Source organism: Octodon degus, unplaced genomic scaffold (assembly GCF_000260255.1).
Source record: "Octodon degus isolate 3935 unplaced genomic scaffold, OctDeg1.0 scaffold00160, whole genome shotgun sequence".
In the NCBI taxonomy this organism is placed as follows: Eukaryota; Metazoa; Chordata; class Mammalia; order Rodentia; family Octodontidae; genus Octodon; species Octodon degus.
Genome location: NW_004524736.1, coordinates 2,746,980 through 2,763,883, shown reverse-complemented (window position 1 = coordinate 2,763,883; position 16,904 = coordinate 2,746,980). Strand labels below are relative to the sequence as shown.

Genomic DNA, 16,904 nt, shown 5'->3' with positions numbered 1-16,904 from the left:
TATATTAAAAGGAATTGCTGAGTGATATCAGAGTCCTTGACAAAATGCCTATTCTAGTTCCCTTTCTAGTTCCTGTGTTGCAATTTACATTTTGGGAAGTTTTAAACTAATAATAAAAATGAGAAACACCCAGTCTTGGAACCTTGAGCCCAGACTGAGCAAGACACAGTCTCATAGTGCCAAATGAACAGATACAACTTTTAGCAGATGAAAGCTAATAGATTTCCATGACCCATTTTAATAGGAACACACACACACACACACACACACACACACACACTCCATGTTGATTGCTCAAATATTAGTTACTTTTTGGTTACTGTGACAAAATGCTTTATGCCTTCATTTAAAGGAGAAAGGTTTATTTTGGCTCACATTTCCAGAGATTTTAGTGCAGAGTTGGCTGGCCCCAAGGCAAAACCAAGATGGTGGCAGGACATGGCATGTAAAACTGCCATGGAGATCAGGAAGAAAGGAAAGGGAAGAGAGAGCCAGAGACAAGATGTGCCTTCCCAGTCATATGTCCAGTGACTCACTTCTAACCAGGCCCAGCTTCCTAAAATCATAGTCAGCTATGAACTTATCAGTATTTAAATCTTTGAGTATAGCATTTCCATGACTCCTGTACCTTCCTAAAGCCCTACCCCTGAACACATGAGATTGTTGGAGACATTTTAGATCTAACTCCTAACATTTCACCCACAACCCACAAAAGTATCATATCCATCTTGTTATGCAAAATGCATTTAGCCCTTCCCTCAGAGTCACCAAAATCTTATGCTCAAACTCCAAGCATTGCTGAGAAGTCTAACTCCAAAGACTCAAAGCAAACTCTTAGAAGTGAGTCTTGTAAAAATCAAAACAAAATGAAATACTTTTTATGCATAATGACACAAAATAAGCATGCCCATTTCAAAAGCGAAGATTAGAGGAAAAGATAAGCATCAGACTAATGTAAGACTTAAAACCAGCAAGGCAAATATTGTGGTGAGATTTGAACTCTGAGGCTTGGGCAGCCCCATCTCTAAAGCCTGGCTGGTTATAGTTCACATAGCCCCATTCTTTTGCTAATCAGCTGTCTACTGGTATCTCCAACTTCTTGGGGTCTCTATTGCACCTTTGTTCTTACTCTCACTGCTTCACAATTTCCCTCAAAGGGGCAAATTACCCGTTATTTTAGAGCATCCTTTGAAATTTGAGTGGAAGCCTCTATGATCCACAACTATCGCGTTGTTCATGCCTGCATAACCAGAACCATGGGTGTTGCTCTCATATTCCAATCACTTTCCAAAAGCTACACCTCTGAATATATAAGACTTTTGAAAGACATTTGAAAGCTCAACCATAACAATCGATTAGGAAAATTTATATTTACCTAGTGGCACATCCAGTTTCTGGCCTAGCTTTTGTTGCTGATCACATCAAGCAGCAGTAGGATCTGTGAAGATACATGAGGCAGGTATCTATACAGATACATAAGCTGGGAACCTAGATAGCACTCTTAATATCACCCTTTGCATTAACTCCTTTATTTATTTATTTGTATATTAGTGTCTACAGGGTGTTCAGGGTCTCACTACTAGATCAGACTCATAGTGATCCACCTGTTTATAGCCTCCCAAGAGCTGGGATTGCAGGTACACGCCACCATGTCCCAGGGGTGGGGCCAACATTAACTCCCATATTTAAGTCCTCCTAATTTTGTCTTTTGATAGTCTCAACTGCATTCACATTTCTCCATCCTTCTCACCACCTTGCAGCATGCCACTGTTTACCCCTCAACAACACATGATGAACCTCCTAACTGGCCTGCCCTGGCCATACATCCTTCTCTGCTGACTACGAGTCTACCGGAAATGAAACCTAGTTACTTCACCTTTACATGGGTTGTCTTGACGTGAAGACAGTATGACATCAAGAGTCATGTAGCCATGTAGCCTACAGGGTCTCCTGAGTGACTTCATCCCCTCTCAGACCTCATCTGTGTCTCCCACTGCTTCCAGCCTCCTCACTGGCCTCATTGCATTCCCTCTACTTTTCTGCTTTTCTGTTGCTGAGCCCTTGCCAGTATTGTCACTTCTGTGCTCTATAGGACCCTCATCCAGTGTGCTCCCATTTATCCTCCATATCTTAGCTCCAGCATCACTGTATAACATAATGAGCCTGATCACTTTTTGTTTTCTGTTGTATCCCATTCAGTACTTAACAAAATCACAAGCCTTAAAGAATGAGCGTAATAGAGATAATTATGATAATAATGATAGTATTACTACTACAAATAATAACATCCTCTTATGTGGTGCTTATCATTCTCAATGCATTTTTCAGCTGCTTTGTATGTTACATGATTTAACTGTGACAGCAAGCCTATTGAGTAGGTACTGTTATCATCCATTTTACAGATGACCAAACTGAAACAGAAGGTCCATAGACTTACTCAAGTCTCCATAGCTACTAACTGGTGGTCCTAAGATTTGAACATAGGCCAGTGGGATGGAAGACGAGTGCTATTTATCACTAAACTAAGTTTTCTTTCTCACATTAATTGAATGAATATAGAAATCTATATAATAGATTTCATATATTTGTGTGACTGGAAAGAAGATGAATATCATAGAAGTTTAAGTATTTTATAGATCTGCATTGCAAATAATGGTGGTCATTGTTTCACTATATAATGTGCAACATATCTGTCTTTTCTCATTTATTCCTGGTGGCCTCCATGCAATCAATGTGTGTAGCAAATTCTCATTTTATGAATGAAGGATAAGATACTTTAAGGGATTGTTTGAAATCCTGATCTAATCCCAGAGCCTTTGTCCTTTGTATTTTTCCTTGACTTTAGAATTTGATCTTAGACTTCCCGAATCTACAGGATATAAATAAGAGTAGAATAAAATGTTGAACAATACAAAGAATTAGAATTTATGAATTATATGAAGAATAACTAATGAAAATCTAAGTGAAAAATTCCCATTTCATAAAGCGTCAAAGCACTAAATATTAAGAAATTAAATCCAAAAGAAATATGTGAGTGACATATCTTTACCAAAGATTCCAGGAGAAAATTTGAATAGACAAAGATTCCATATTTTAACTGGGAATTTAACACTACAGCAATGTCTAGTATTTCTCATTTAAGTTTAGGAAATTGATGCAGTCCTAATAAAAGCTCAATTTTTTGAAATAGACAAGTTAAGGAATATTTAAAAATAAGTGTTACAGAAATAATGAATCAATGGCCTAAAATTATAAGTCACAATAATTCTTAAAACATAGAATTTTGGCATATTCAGAGGTAAATGGCTTAGAGTAGAAACATAAGATATATTCCAATGTGTATCAGATTGTCATATATTAAAGTGACTTTTATAGGTTCATGAGAAAAGATTATCTAGTTAACAAATAGCACTGGAAGAACTGGTCTCTATTTGAAAACTACCATGTTGAGCTCTCTACTTTGCCCCAAATATTACATGCAAAGTTTGAATCCATTGAATGACTAAAGATTACATAAGAATCTTAATTAAATATTAAAGACAATCTTTAAAAAACATATTTTCTTTAAACATAGGGCAGTTTTTACTATAGGTGAAGTATATGAGGATATTAAGAAGAGTATATCACCATAATGTTTAAAAATAAGGAGACAAGGCTGGGCACAGTGGCATATGCCTGTCATTCCAATGTTCTGAGTAACTGAGGTAGTGTACAGCTCCAGGGTAGACAGCTTAGTCACTTAATGAGTCCCTCTCTTAAAAAAAAAATTAAAAAAGCAAAAAAAATAAAGCACCCAGGTATGTTCTTTACTGGGACTAATCTGGATTTAGTTTTTACCTACTGAAAAACATAAAGGAAAAAAGAAATCCATAGGGCACTATATCTATACACATAGAGTGGCTGACAGACACCCATTAATTTCTTATTTATGCATGCTTAATTTCCGCATTTATAATAAGGCTATGTGTTACTTTTGTAATTAACAAAGAGTGAAATATACCTTCTTCTTTTTTTTTTTTTTTTTTTTTGGTTCAGGAATCGAACTCAGGTTCTTGTGTTTGTCAGAAGTGTTGTGCCATTGGCTCAGTTCCTCTTCTCTCCTTTCTGGGACAAATACTAGACAGCAAAAATGAAGGAAGGAAAGGTTTATTTAGCTCACAGTTCATGGAGGTTTCAGTCCATACTCAGCTGGCTCCAAGGTAGAGTGGCACGTGGCACAGAGCAACCTTTCATGGTGGCAGCAAAGAATAGAAAGAGCAAAATGGAGAAGTAGCAGCAACAATGGCAACAGTTGAGAGGAAGTCTGTCTTCCTCAGGTTGCACTCAGGCTATATGCTCCAGGCTGAGTGTAGTACTCACACCCATAATCCCAGCAGTACTAAGACACCCATAATCTCAGTGGATCATGTGTTAATCTCAAACTGTAGAAGTCCTTGCCCCATGACTGCACGAGGCTTTTGGGGGATAACCAGACACTACGGTAACAGCCACAGAGCTATAGCCCCAGCCCTGAAATATTTTTCCAAAAAGCAAATCTTAAGCCAAGTCATAGTCTTTAATGACTATAATATGTGGGGTAGGATGAACACTAGAAGTCCCTTCTGGTGGAGTGATTATGATGCGAAAGGCTGAATTCATCTATAGTGGGGAGTGTCTTCATCGTACTTGAAAGAGAGACACTTGTCTCTTCCTCAACAACTTCAGATATTATTTTGAATCAGAATTTGTCTCTTCTGTGCATGATCTTAAATAATTGAGTAGAAAAATGCAGATGACTAGATTTAATCAAACAGCTTTTTCTTTGTTTGAGGACTTCAAGATCTATAAAATAACTTGCTCTCTATCATGCCTTTCTTTTAAACTGCTTGCTTTATCTGAAGAAATTCTCTTAATCTTGTTTGCCAATTGCCTTAGGTTTTTCAGTGTTTTGGAAACCTGAGGGCATTGCACAGAAATTTTAAAACTGGTGGGGACATGTGGCACCTGTTTGAAGCACTTCCTATTTCCTGCCAGGCACAAAGGAGAGAAGTTACTGAAAGCTGATCTAGAGCTCTTCCGTGGCTGATTTATGAGCCTCCTGATGTGTCCCCAGGCATCTGGCCTTCAGTTCTTGCTGTGCCATGCATTTAAATTATAGAAGAAGATAGAGAGCTGGTAATTTTTAGCAAAGGACTCTTATCTTCTAATTTCTTCTGCCCTCTGTAAATAGATAAGGCAGAGGCTTAAATTAGTTCATTAGTCCAATATATCTGTCTCTATAGCTCTTTGACACAGCCTACTACAGTATCCACAAAGCAAAACCATAGGTGTAAAAATCTCTTTTGAACTTGATGTTATTTTCCTAGACAGTTAGGTAGAACTGTACACACACACACACACACACACACACACACACACACATGCACACACACACACATGCACACACACACACACAGCTAAAGTTGTCTTATTTTAATTTTGTAAACATAAATGTATTAAACTTTATTATTGCTGGGTTTTGCCATGAATATCTAATCATCCTGCTTTTGCATTTCGGCCACTTTATGCCAACCTCATCTCAAGTGGCTGCCTGAATTTTATAACTTTAACAGTTTAGAAAAATGCTTCAAATGTTGTAGAACCATTTTTCTCCTTTAATATATTTCAATATAATTTTTACCATTTATTTAATATTTACTGATATTTCTGTAAAAGTTTGCATTACTTTATTTCTTTTATAATGGATTTTAATTTGTACCATAGTACTCTAGTACTGTACTAGTGGACTCTGAGTGTTTATCTACAACTGAAATAACCAATCTTAAGTCTGCTGGCAGTGAGTTAAACAGCAGATCAGAAGAGAAAAAGGTGGAACCTGAGTTGAATGAATCAAAGAAAATTTCAGAGAAGTAGTTACCACAGACTATTTTGAATCAGAAAGACCGGACTTTAAATTACCATTTATTCTCATAACTTTGCAATATTGAGTAAATTATTCAACTTTTTGATTCCTCATTTGTTTCTTTGTACAAGAAGAGTAACAATAATTTAATATTAAAGAGATCCTACTGGTGAAGTGTCTCATCCATTTTAATTTTGTGCCTTTTCTCTTCCCTTTCCCTTCTCTGATCATATTTTCTGTAACCCATTCCTTTAACCAGTATGTCAAAATAACAGAGTTGGACACTATTATCTTCAGCAAAGAATGAAATTTGATATGTAACTATTATGAATAAGGGAACTGTAATGACAAATTTAACCAAGATTTGAGGATGCAGGAACTAAAATTCAGGACGATGCCAGGGATTTCATTAGTCTTGAATCTGCAGGTCTCAATAGTAGCCCAGTTGCAGAATATTTACTACTTTTTGGAGAATTGGGTTTAGTGGAATTTGTCTAGACTCTCATTTATGTAATGTTCTAGTGATTTTAGAACATGTAGGGAGGAAGCATTTAGAAATGAGTTCTGACTGGTAGAGCTGAAGGGACCCCATCAGGTCATCTCATTAATTCCATAATTTTTATGATATTGAGTCATTGTATGTAACAAAATTAACTGGTGGCTCTGTTTATCCTCCACAGTACGGTGCTGTGTCCTTTACTCCAAGGGGCTTAGATTATTGCAGCGGTACAAGTAAAAGATCAACCACATTACTGATACATGGTAACTTCAAATATTTAGGCCTTATATTCTTATAATTAATATATTTATATATGTTCTATATTAAAAGATGAAATAAGTACTGCAGAATGTGAAAGAAAAGCCTTTTAACTGAGGTCCTGATACAGCTGGGAGGACATAAATGGAACCTTCTTACTCACTTGACTTCTGTACACCGTGTCAGCTCTATTCACTAGCTTCAGAATCCTGAATTCTTTATAGCACCGGACCCTTACTACCATACTTCATTAGGTGGTTGGATCTGTCAGTTTTGGGGGCAAAGCATGTATTTTTTTTTTATTCCTTCACTTGATTTCCACTCTCTCCCATCTCTACTGGGCCTGTCTCCCAACTTACATTTCTACTTCAAACCTGTTCTTGCTTCAGTTCCCAGAAAAACTATTAAATATTTATCGTGGCTGCCTGTTTCAAGTGGACAATGTTCCGAGTTTAAATCTCACACTGAAATTGCTTCACGATCTAATCTAAGTTGTCGAATTAATAAGAAGCATTATTATAAATTAATTAGCTTGCGATGACATGAGGTTTGGAAACTGAGAAAGCGGCATGTGGGCCAGAGAGAAGGAGCTGTAGCAAGACGAGCATGACAGGTCGGAAATCTCAGCCTGGACGTCCCAGCGGGTAAACACCCAGATAAAGCGCGAGGCTTACACAGGCTCTCCACCGTGTCCCAGGGAACGCGCCCTCCCTCTGGGACCCAGCTCTGCTGAACTGCAGCTCCTCTCTCACACTCGGCTGCTTCCTCCCATCAGTTTGTCTTTCTGTGCGTCTCCGGTCCCGCATTTCATCCCCTGCGCTGTGGGCGGTCACTATGTCCTATGTAGTTTCTTCCCTATGCTCCATTGGTGTACCAAACCCACATACATGCAGGCAAAGGTGACCTACACTGGCCAGTTTGTTGGTAGTAATTATTCTGTAATTTACTGTGCTGTTTCTGACATGTTTTCACTGATTAAAAATCACTGGGCTTATGACATTCCTGAATTTATAGCAAGATGGTCTTTTAGTTATCACTAGCAAAAAGTATGGAACTTCTGTGGAATTTAGAATAGCTTCATGTTTTGTCCTATATGCATTAACATACAGTATTCATAGCAGGTTCACAAATTCTCTTCTTCCCTCTTACCATTCTTTTCACAGCAATCCAAGAAAATGATTTAATTATTTAAAATAGTTGCTATGTGCTTAAGAGAAAGTCAGAGTGGAACTGAAAAAGATGTTTTACTCCACAAATTTATAGTATGAAATTATTTCCACCTGAAATGGAGACAGTAAGAAAAAAGAACCAACTGGATGTTTGATTTTCTATTAATATAACAACTAACAGTACTTCCTGTTTTTGCCCTAAATTGAGTTCTGTTTATCACTATGTTAATATTGGAAGTTTTGAGTAATTAATTTAAGGAAAATGAATAGGGCTTTTTGACATTTCTCTGTAGAAAACCAAACTCTATCCCTAGAAATAGGAAATTCTTAGAAAGCAAAGCTTTGTACCAAGATTCTGTCTATGATTGGATTCAAAATTCCTGTTGGGCTCCCCTTAAAAAGTCACACTGCAATATACAGAGTACTTCGCAAATTTGAGTTTACTCACCTTTTTACTAAGAAGGAATAACATTCAACAAGATACACGATGGAGTGTGAAAGATCTGAACTAAAGTTAAAGTACATGAGCTATTTCTTGGACCAACAAGAATTTACTATATTTTCTGGCAATGTGACGTAAACTCAGGAGCTTTAGATTTCATTAATGAAAACATAAGGCCGTTTTACTATAAAATTTACGATGCTCAATTCATCTCCCACCATGCAAACACGTGTCACATGTTGTTAATTTTTAGCTATACACTAAAACACATCACACTTTTACAACTAGTGGTGTTTTAAATGAACGGCTGACATACAGCCTTTGACAATATTTAGCGCTTTATACGAATATATTAATGCTAACTTTAGAAACTATAGCATAATGAAATTTTGCAGTCAATTAAGTTGATGCATCACTGTCAGCCTCCCAAGCTCCTCTCTTAAATGAATGAGGGAGTCAGATTTAGGAAGTAAGGAGCCAACTTTAGCTGCTATAAAATCTCATGCATCACAGTGAGGTTCACACGTTAGAGAACAGAAATGACATGTATTATCTAAATACCTGGAGCAGAAATAAATTCTTTGTTTTTCAGTTTGGAAGCGCTCTCCCAGTCTTTCCATTGTGGCCATGTGGCTGATTTAGAGGAAATGTCTTCGAGTGTCCACTGAGTCACCTGTGACACTAAACAGGCTGGCTTAAAAAGTGTTAGAGAGAAACTGCACAAAATTGCTCAGAGTTAATCTTCATTCATATTAAGTAGATTTTCTAACAAACCAGGGAAATGAACAATTTGAAGACTGAAATTTAAATATGCCTTGGGTAAGCCAGCGTGATATTTAAAAGTGCTTGTGAATCTATTAGATATGAAGCTAAACCTTTTTTAAAAAGAGAAGTTGAAGAAGGGTATGTGTATTATATTGGGGCTCTATCACAATTTATCAGAAAAGTGTATATAAATTTCTTCCAATTATTAAACACTGAGGAATATATATTTATAAACTGACAAAAGAATGCTAAAGCATTAACATAAAGGTATAATATATGATAGCCAGAATATTTTGGCTATAAAATTTAGCAGTTTAAAATGTAGACATGTCTAGCTGTTGTCTGTGCTTCATGGATTGTGAATAATTTCCAAATTTCCTGATATTCTCATTGTCACTGCTTTCACTGAAGCAATTTGGCTTATGCAATTTCTGCCAGTTCTATGCTTGCCACTCAAACGTCTCTCACCCCGAGAATCCCCTGAAGAGGCAGGGGAGTGTGTGTGTGTGTGTGTGTGTGTGTGTGTGTGTGTGTTTGTGTTTGTATCTGCACCAGGGAGCTTTCAGGATCAGCAATTGTGTTTTACCTGGAACGTTAGACATCTGTTTTAAAATACCCTCCATCACCTTTTGCATCTGGAGCTTGAGTCTTTCCCTGGATCAGTCCCTCCTGGTTTGTTTCATTTTTCTACTAACCTCCCACATCCTATTGCTACCCTCCAGAGAGGAAGAAATTTAACTCTTTCCTCCTTTAAAATCTCAGGTCATTTATGTCTTTGGTTAAAAGGAATTCCAATCACCTATGTGTATCTAGGGATAGGACAGAAATTTAGAAAGTTTTAGGTACTGGGAATTTTATGGCTTTTCTCTCTTGTCCACAGGTTTTGTATCTTCAGATTGAACCAACTAGGGAACAAAAATATTATTTAAAGAATATATTTGCATAAAATATGTACAGCCTATTTATTCTTATTTTTTTTCTCTAAATAATACAGTATGACAACGGTTTGTAGAATGTTAACATTGTGTTAGGTATTAAAGAAATCTAGAGTTGATATAAGGGATCCATTTAGGGTGTATATGAATACTGTACCATTTAAAAAGGGGACATGAGAATCTGTGAAGAGTGTTGGCCACTGGTGTTCCAGAACAAGTCCCTTCCAAGTACTGAGAAATGACTATAGGGTGTTAAGTTCATCTGTTGGGAAAAGTGATTTGGTTGTTTTCTACTTGCATATAGTATGAGAGGATTAACTATTTATTTATTAAAATTTTATTTTATTTTAAAGAGTAAAAATAAAAAACCCCAACAAAAACAAATAGCAAAAACAAAAAAAGAAGCAGAGTAACATCCAACAATACATATGGTATGTATTTTCAAAACAAGAATACGAAATTAATAATAGTTCTTATAGTACATATTTTTACCATCAGATCTGTTGTTCAGATTAACAAATATAGGTATATAAGATTTGACAAATGATTGAATATTAACCCTTGTTTTCTATAAACCTTATTTTTTCCTTGTTCTTTTTATTTTTTAAACTTATTTTAAAGAGTATAATTATAATTGATAAAACATACAAAAGCCATAGTGAATACCTCTCATCTTGGTTTTCTGAAAGGATCGCTTTTATTTTGATACCTCTATGCTGTAAAATTCTCTAAAGAGCAAATCTGTATTGATTTGGGGGACTAAAATATTAGAAAACAGTGGTTTCCAAAAGTTGAATGACAGGTTGGGCCTTTCTTTATATATTAATTTTATTGAGAAAAAAGTAGCAATGAATTTCAAAACAGGTTAGTAGGACAGTTACAATAATTAATACATTGTATATTGTTGTCTTCATAGTAGTTATTTATAGTACAAGATGCGGACATGATATCTTGTCTAAACACTATTAGTTCAAAACTTTCTTCTATTGAACTAAAAGAAAGTAGCTATATTTCTATGCTAACTATTTTGTATATATATATATGTATGTATATGTATATTTTTTCACTACAAAATGGTCCTTGGTTTATATCCCCTTTTTTGTTTACTTTTCTCAGAGATGGGTATTCCATTGCCATTCATATATTGTAGGTACATGAATTCAGCAAAGTAATCCAAGGAGATTTTGCGGGCACAAAGGAAAGTGATCAATGATGTAGAATGTGCCTAAGGAGAGTCACGTGGAGAGAACACGTTCTTTCAGGCTTTCACAGGGAACAAATTCACCAAGCAATGGCTGTGACTCATCCACATGACTGATACTGACAAAGGATCTACAAACTGCAATACAGGGTTTCAGGGTAAATCCTGAGGGGATTTGACTAACCTTGTCAGATACAAAGTTACATTTTTTGTTATATAGATCTTGTTTTATCTTGGTCTTAACCAACCAGCAGTAAAGTATGAAAACAAGGTAAAAAGTAAAGCCATATTAATATACTGAGCTGTAAAAGGCTCAAGTCAACAATTTCTGACATTGCCAGTCATGTGGATAACCCACTACTATTATAGACTACTGGGCCTTGTTTTATCAGTCTGTGCGGAAGTTTCTAGAATAAGAGTCTTCATGTCTCCAACCTAGGAAGTTCTAAGGCTGCACTGAGGAATCTGTGCTTAAAGTAGCAAGAGAACATGGCATCAGCTGTCCTGGCTCAGAATCTCTCTACTAAGCATGGTAGAGTCAATGAAACCCAAGGGTGTCCTTCCTGACTCGGGGACCAGTCTTACAAGTAGCCATTTCAGTCTCACTCAGTGTACATCCCTGTCACTTGCTTGTCTGTGTTCTCAAAACCAAGAAGACATCTCTGGATGTTCCAGGAACTCTCCAGCAAAATGAAACAGAGTAGATGATAATCAGATAAGTGTACATAAAGAAATACTTGAACCTTTGTGGTTGCTGTAACCATTTCTCTGTGTTTATTTGTATAATGGTTCTCTTTTGTGGGGGGAAAGCAATACTGGGTAGAAGCTGATATGGCAACTTGAAATTCTAGCACAGCAGGGCTGCCCCAGGATGCAGGAGACAAAAGTGAAGCACATTATCCCCATATCTGCAGGAAACTTAGCTTACGCCATGCAGTGAATGTCTCCACATCTGCAGGAATCTTAGCTTTCATCATGCTGTGAAGGTAGACTGAGGGAGGCACTATACCTTTGGATTCTTGTCCTTTTTGAGAATTTGTGGGTTTTGCTTTGTTTGTCTCTTTGTGCTCCCACTCTTGTAAAACCCTCAGGAGGGATTTTAGAAAAATGATACATGAAGTGTAATAATAATATGGTATATAAATATGGAATTTAAAATGTTGAAAATATTACAGTAAAAGACACATTGCCATTTATCCCCTCAAAATATTTTCCTTTGCTTCCAATATGCTTATGCCATTGTTCTTGCCACTACTGCAGTCGTTCTGGAAGTTCTCCTTCATGAGTGTTTGTAGTTGTTAACTCAGTGGCTACCTCAGTGTCCTCAGTAGACTGAAAATAGACACAACAATTCTGTCAAATAAAAGCATTATAATACATCTCATCCACCTTATTCACTGAATCTGGAACTATGTGATTTGGCTCTTCCCTAAAGTCAACATGACTACTAAAGAAACATTTTTAATTGATTCAGGATATCCCAATAGCCAGCACAGTACAGCTAAAAACACTTATGAAAGAGGACTTTCACAACCACTTCAGAAAGTGGCAAAAATGATGGAGTGTCTTCAAAGTTAGGGTATAATATTTTGGCGAAGACTAATGACACTATATCATTTCATTTCAGTTATTTACATTTAAACACTTACTGCATTTGTCTCTAACTTTTTGTAAGTTGGTCTCCTGTTTTAGACTCCATAAGCAATATTTTAGATTCCAATTTATATTTCTTGGCCATAGAAATAGTAATAGTTGTTTGGTTTGAGAATGAATAGATCTGAGGCTAAGTGAAGGGAGGAACAGAATTCTGCACTATGACAAATGGCAGAGACTCAGACACCAACCAAAGCAGCTAAAATAAGTGAGTGTCACAAACCATTTAAATCAGAGGAAGTAATGTCCGGTGTCTGGATAAAAAAAAATGAATAAATTCAAGAAAGAAGTTGGTTTATCATAGTATAAATGCTCAAATATAGAACAGTAACTTTTGTTTAACTTACTAAATTTTGCAGATATAAGCACTAGGGTTAAGAAAATAAGTTATTAGTTAAATTTAATTATCATAGATTACTAGAAAACATCCATGAAGAAGTTTAAACTACTTGCTTTTGGTCTCTCCAGTTGTTACCAATGTGTATAGGAAGGCTGACTGAGGATGTAGGAATGGCAGTAGATCTTGTTTGACTCCTTCTACGTGCAGTTCATTTTTTCAACATGCATTTTTGTAATTTTCTTCTTTTTTTCCATCTATTGCTTTTTTTGAGCATAGAGAGAATGTTGGGCTTTCATTATAAGAGCTGGGGCTGCTTCCTATAGCTATTCTTTGCGCCCCAACAGACTCTAACCAGCCTGAGTCTGCTCATCTACCAAAATGAGAAAGCTGGATCATAGCTGATCTGTAATTTATCTTCCATTTTAAAAATTCTATGCTGCTGTTTCATATTAAATGTAAACACCAATGTAGAGGTAATCTCCATTTCCAGTTGTCTGCCTCAAATATGCCTAAACACAGGTATTCTGACTGACATTCGTTTTGGGAGATCTACATCTTTTTAATAGAAAATTAAAATAGCAAATTGAGTTCAAAGAGAAAATAAATTGAATGATTCTTTTAAAGATAACCAGTGTTGCTTAAGGAAGTATTATCACTTAATAGTTACCAAAAGCTCCTGAACAGAACACATTCACAACCAGAACAGATGGGGTACTTACTTAAATGATGCTCTTGGAGCTGAGGCAGGTGATAGCAAGAATTATATTCTTTTTATTTAAAAGACTCTTTTTCCACCAAATCATTATAAAATTACTAGAAGCCGCAATATAGTGGGATTCAGTAAGGAGGGAATGAAAGTGAAACTATAGTTTACTTATTTTTGTTGCTAATGAAATAGTTTCTCCTCATTTCAGATAAAAAAAAAATCAATAGCTAGTTTTAAAATCTGACTCAGTAAGAACAACAGTAATCAGAAGTAGAATCAAATAGTTGGGTCTCATTGTATGGATCTCTGATGATGGGAATTTTGGTGTTAAAGTCATCTTTTATTAATCTGGAAAGTAGAATTGATGGTTTCCCTTCTTATTTTGCAGGGCTGGAGAGAATTGCTCGGGATTCATCTTATGAACAGGAAGGAAAGGTCCAATTTGTAATTGATGCAGTCTATTCCATGGCTTATGCCCTGCACAATATGCACAAAGATCTTTGCCCGGGATACATCGGTCTTTGCCCACGAATGAGCACTATTGATGGGAAAGAACTGCTTGGTTATATTAGGGCTGTAAATTTTAATGGTAAGTTACAACTACTTTTTTCTCTTTTTAAATACTTTAGAAGTGACCTTCCCCCCATGTAGAGAAGATAGGCAGAATGGAAAGTACAAGATTAGAAACAGTTTTCCCTTTTAATCATAAGTGTGGTTTTTTTCCACCTGCTTTTAAATCTCAAACATGTTTTTTGTGTTACCATTAATCTGCTTCTGAAAGAAGCATAAGTTAAAAATAAGCCTCTATCAATCAAAATATTCCGCTTAAATATTGCTATTTCAGAAACAACTTAGAAGGCTCATTCAAAATCATTGACAGCACATTAGATTTATTTGAAAATGTTTTCTTCTTACTATTATTAAAGAAGAGATTATAGACATTGTGTTTTGAAACTGATGTTAAGCCTTTTAAACAATAAATTGACTCGAAGAAAATGGATGATTTTTGAGTTGTTCTACATTTACACTGGGAGAGTGTTCAGTTTCTGTCTTCTTTTCCTTTTATTTTGTACTAAATGATTTGGCCTGTTGGAAACAAGGCGCTACATCCAATGCTGTGTAGGTGGGATTTTGCTACTACAGAAGCAGAAATGTTGCTTCTGTGATGGTCAAAAGAAACTGATACAGAATATGCTGGATTCACAGTGTTCTGCTGAGATTAGTGGAAGTACCTGCCTCAATTAATGAAAGTTACTGAATGCTGCCACTCTTTCATGAAAGTTGTAATGGTTGCTGTCCGTGACTTTGACCATTATTTTTAAATGAAATGATAGAATGCTCCGAGCTGTCTAATTCTTTCGGTTTGGCAGCACTCCACACAATGAGCATGCCTCTGAGCCACGCAGAGCTCTGTACTGTCTGTCACAACACACTGCAGTGACCTCAGCTGCCAGCTTTTCTCAAAAAAGCACAAGGTCATCTTCCATTTAGAATTCAAGTGGAAACTTCTTTTGCTTTTTTAAGGCAACATAAGGCAGAATTTGGTTGCTATTCAACACAGAGTTATCCTCTCTAGCAGAAAATTTCTGAGAATCATTCCATAGCATTCTTTTGTTAGTATAAATAATTTTCATATAGTTATCAAGTTGAACAAGAGAAGATTGTTGGAATGCAAAGTTATTTAACTTAATGTGAGGTTGGGGAACACTTTACTTATTCAGTATTATTAGGAGGAATGAAGAAGAATGGAAATGAAAACACTTTTTTCAGTAACAAACTTTCCTTAAGACAGGGAAATCTTTTAAAGAGATATTGTATCAACGCATTTTAAAGTTGAATTCCAAATTTCTTTTTTAACCAGTAAATCAAGGTCTAATCCTTTCTTGGTTACTTCAATTATTCTACCATACTGTAATATAGTGATTCTAGTATGAAATGTTAACCAACGTCTTAATGCTTAATAACTATTAAGATAATTTGCCCCTAGACTCCAATGGTGTCTGAGTTCCTCTGTGCACTTTATATAGTTTTTTTTCCTGCTTCTACATTATCAGTGTATTGGTACTGTGCATCTCTCTACATGTATTCCTTCTATAATCTGCATTGAGTCCACTGTTGTCATGGCCCACAGACTGTGTCCAGCACTGTGATAGATGCTCAAAGTGAATTATTGGGAGAAAGACAAAATGTATAATTTAAAGTTCTTGCAAACTTAGATATTAATTAAATAAACACAGAGAATTATAATTAAATAATCTACAATGAGTGCTGGAAAGGGAGTCATGTTGGAATTTTAGTTCTTTGTAAAAGGAGAATCTTCCTTAGTCTGGGGACTTAGAGAGAGATCAAATATGAAGGGAACCGGTGCCTGAGATAAGGGTGACACAATCCACAGGACCGAATAGACATTGGGTGTGGTAGTGGTCTTAACAGATAATTCTTCAGGTTTGCTCTTTTGGAAAGTAACAGAATCTACTGAAGCATAATAGAACCGTATCTAATATGGTGTCTGATTGGAATAAATGTCCTCATCTGCTTTGAGGGGAAATAGTTTAAATTTAGGAGATGAACAGGAAAAATAGTTTCTTTGAGCAACTTAGAGATTTATTTTATGAGTCTTGAGACTTATGTTCCATTAGCTAATGATACAGGGTAAGAGACCTGAACATAAGCAAATTACTATAGAATTATATAGTTTGGTGTAGTTATATGAATTTTCACTTTGTTCATCATTTTAAAATTCATTAATAGCTTATCTGTCAATGTTATTTCATTATTAGTACCTTGACTCTTTATGATAAAGATGACATACAGAAAGCTATAAATTAGAAAGAAAGCATTAAAACTATCACAAGAGAAACAAAGTAAGCAAAATAAAGATCTGTATCAGTTCTGAGTTTCCTGAGCAATCAAAGCGTAAAGATACCCACAATGAAAGTTACATCATTGCAACAATTCTATCTACCATTCAACAGGCAATGAGTTTGATTTGAAATTATTTAAAATTATGAAACTTTGACAGCTAAATAAGCAATGCTTATTAATAAACATTTTA

General features: G+C 35.8%; 1 protein-coding gene across 1 annotated transcript in view; it reads left to right on the top strand.

Annotated features, from left to right (window-relative positions):
• Grm8 (glutamate metabotropic receptor 8) overlaps positions 1 to 16,904 on the top strand; it is a 963,476-nt gene that overhangs the window by 587,788 nt on the left and 358,784 nt on the right. Inside the window, exon 7 of the mRNA XM_004642707.2 lies at positions 14,238 to 14,438. Within this exon, the coding sequence (XP_004642764.1) occupies positions 14,238 to 14,438 (201 nt within the window). The remainder of the gene's footprint in view (positions 1 to 14,237; positions 14,439 to 16,904) is intronic.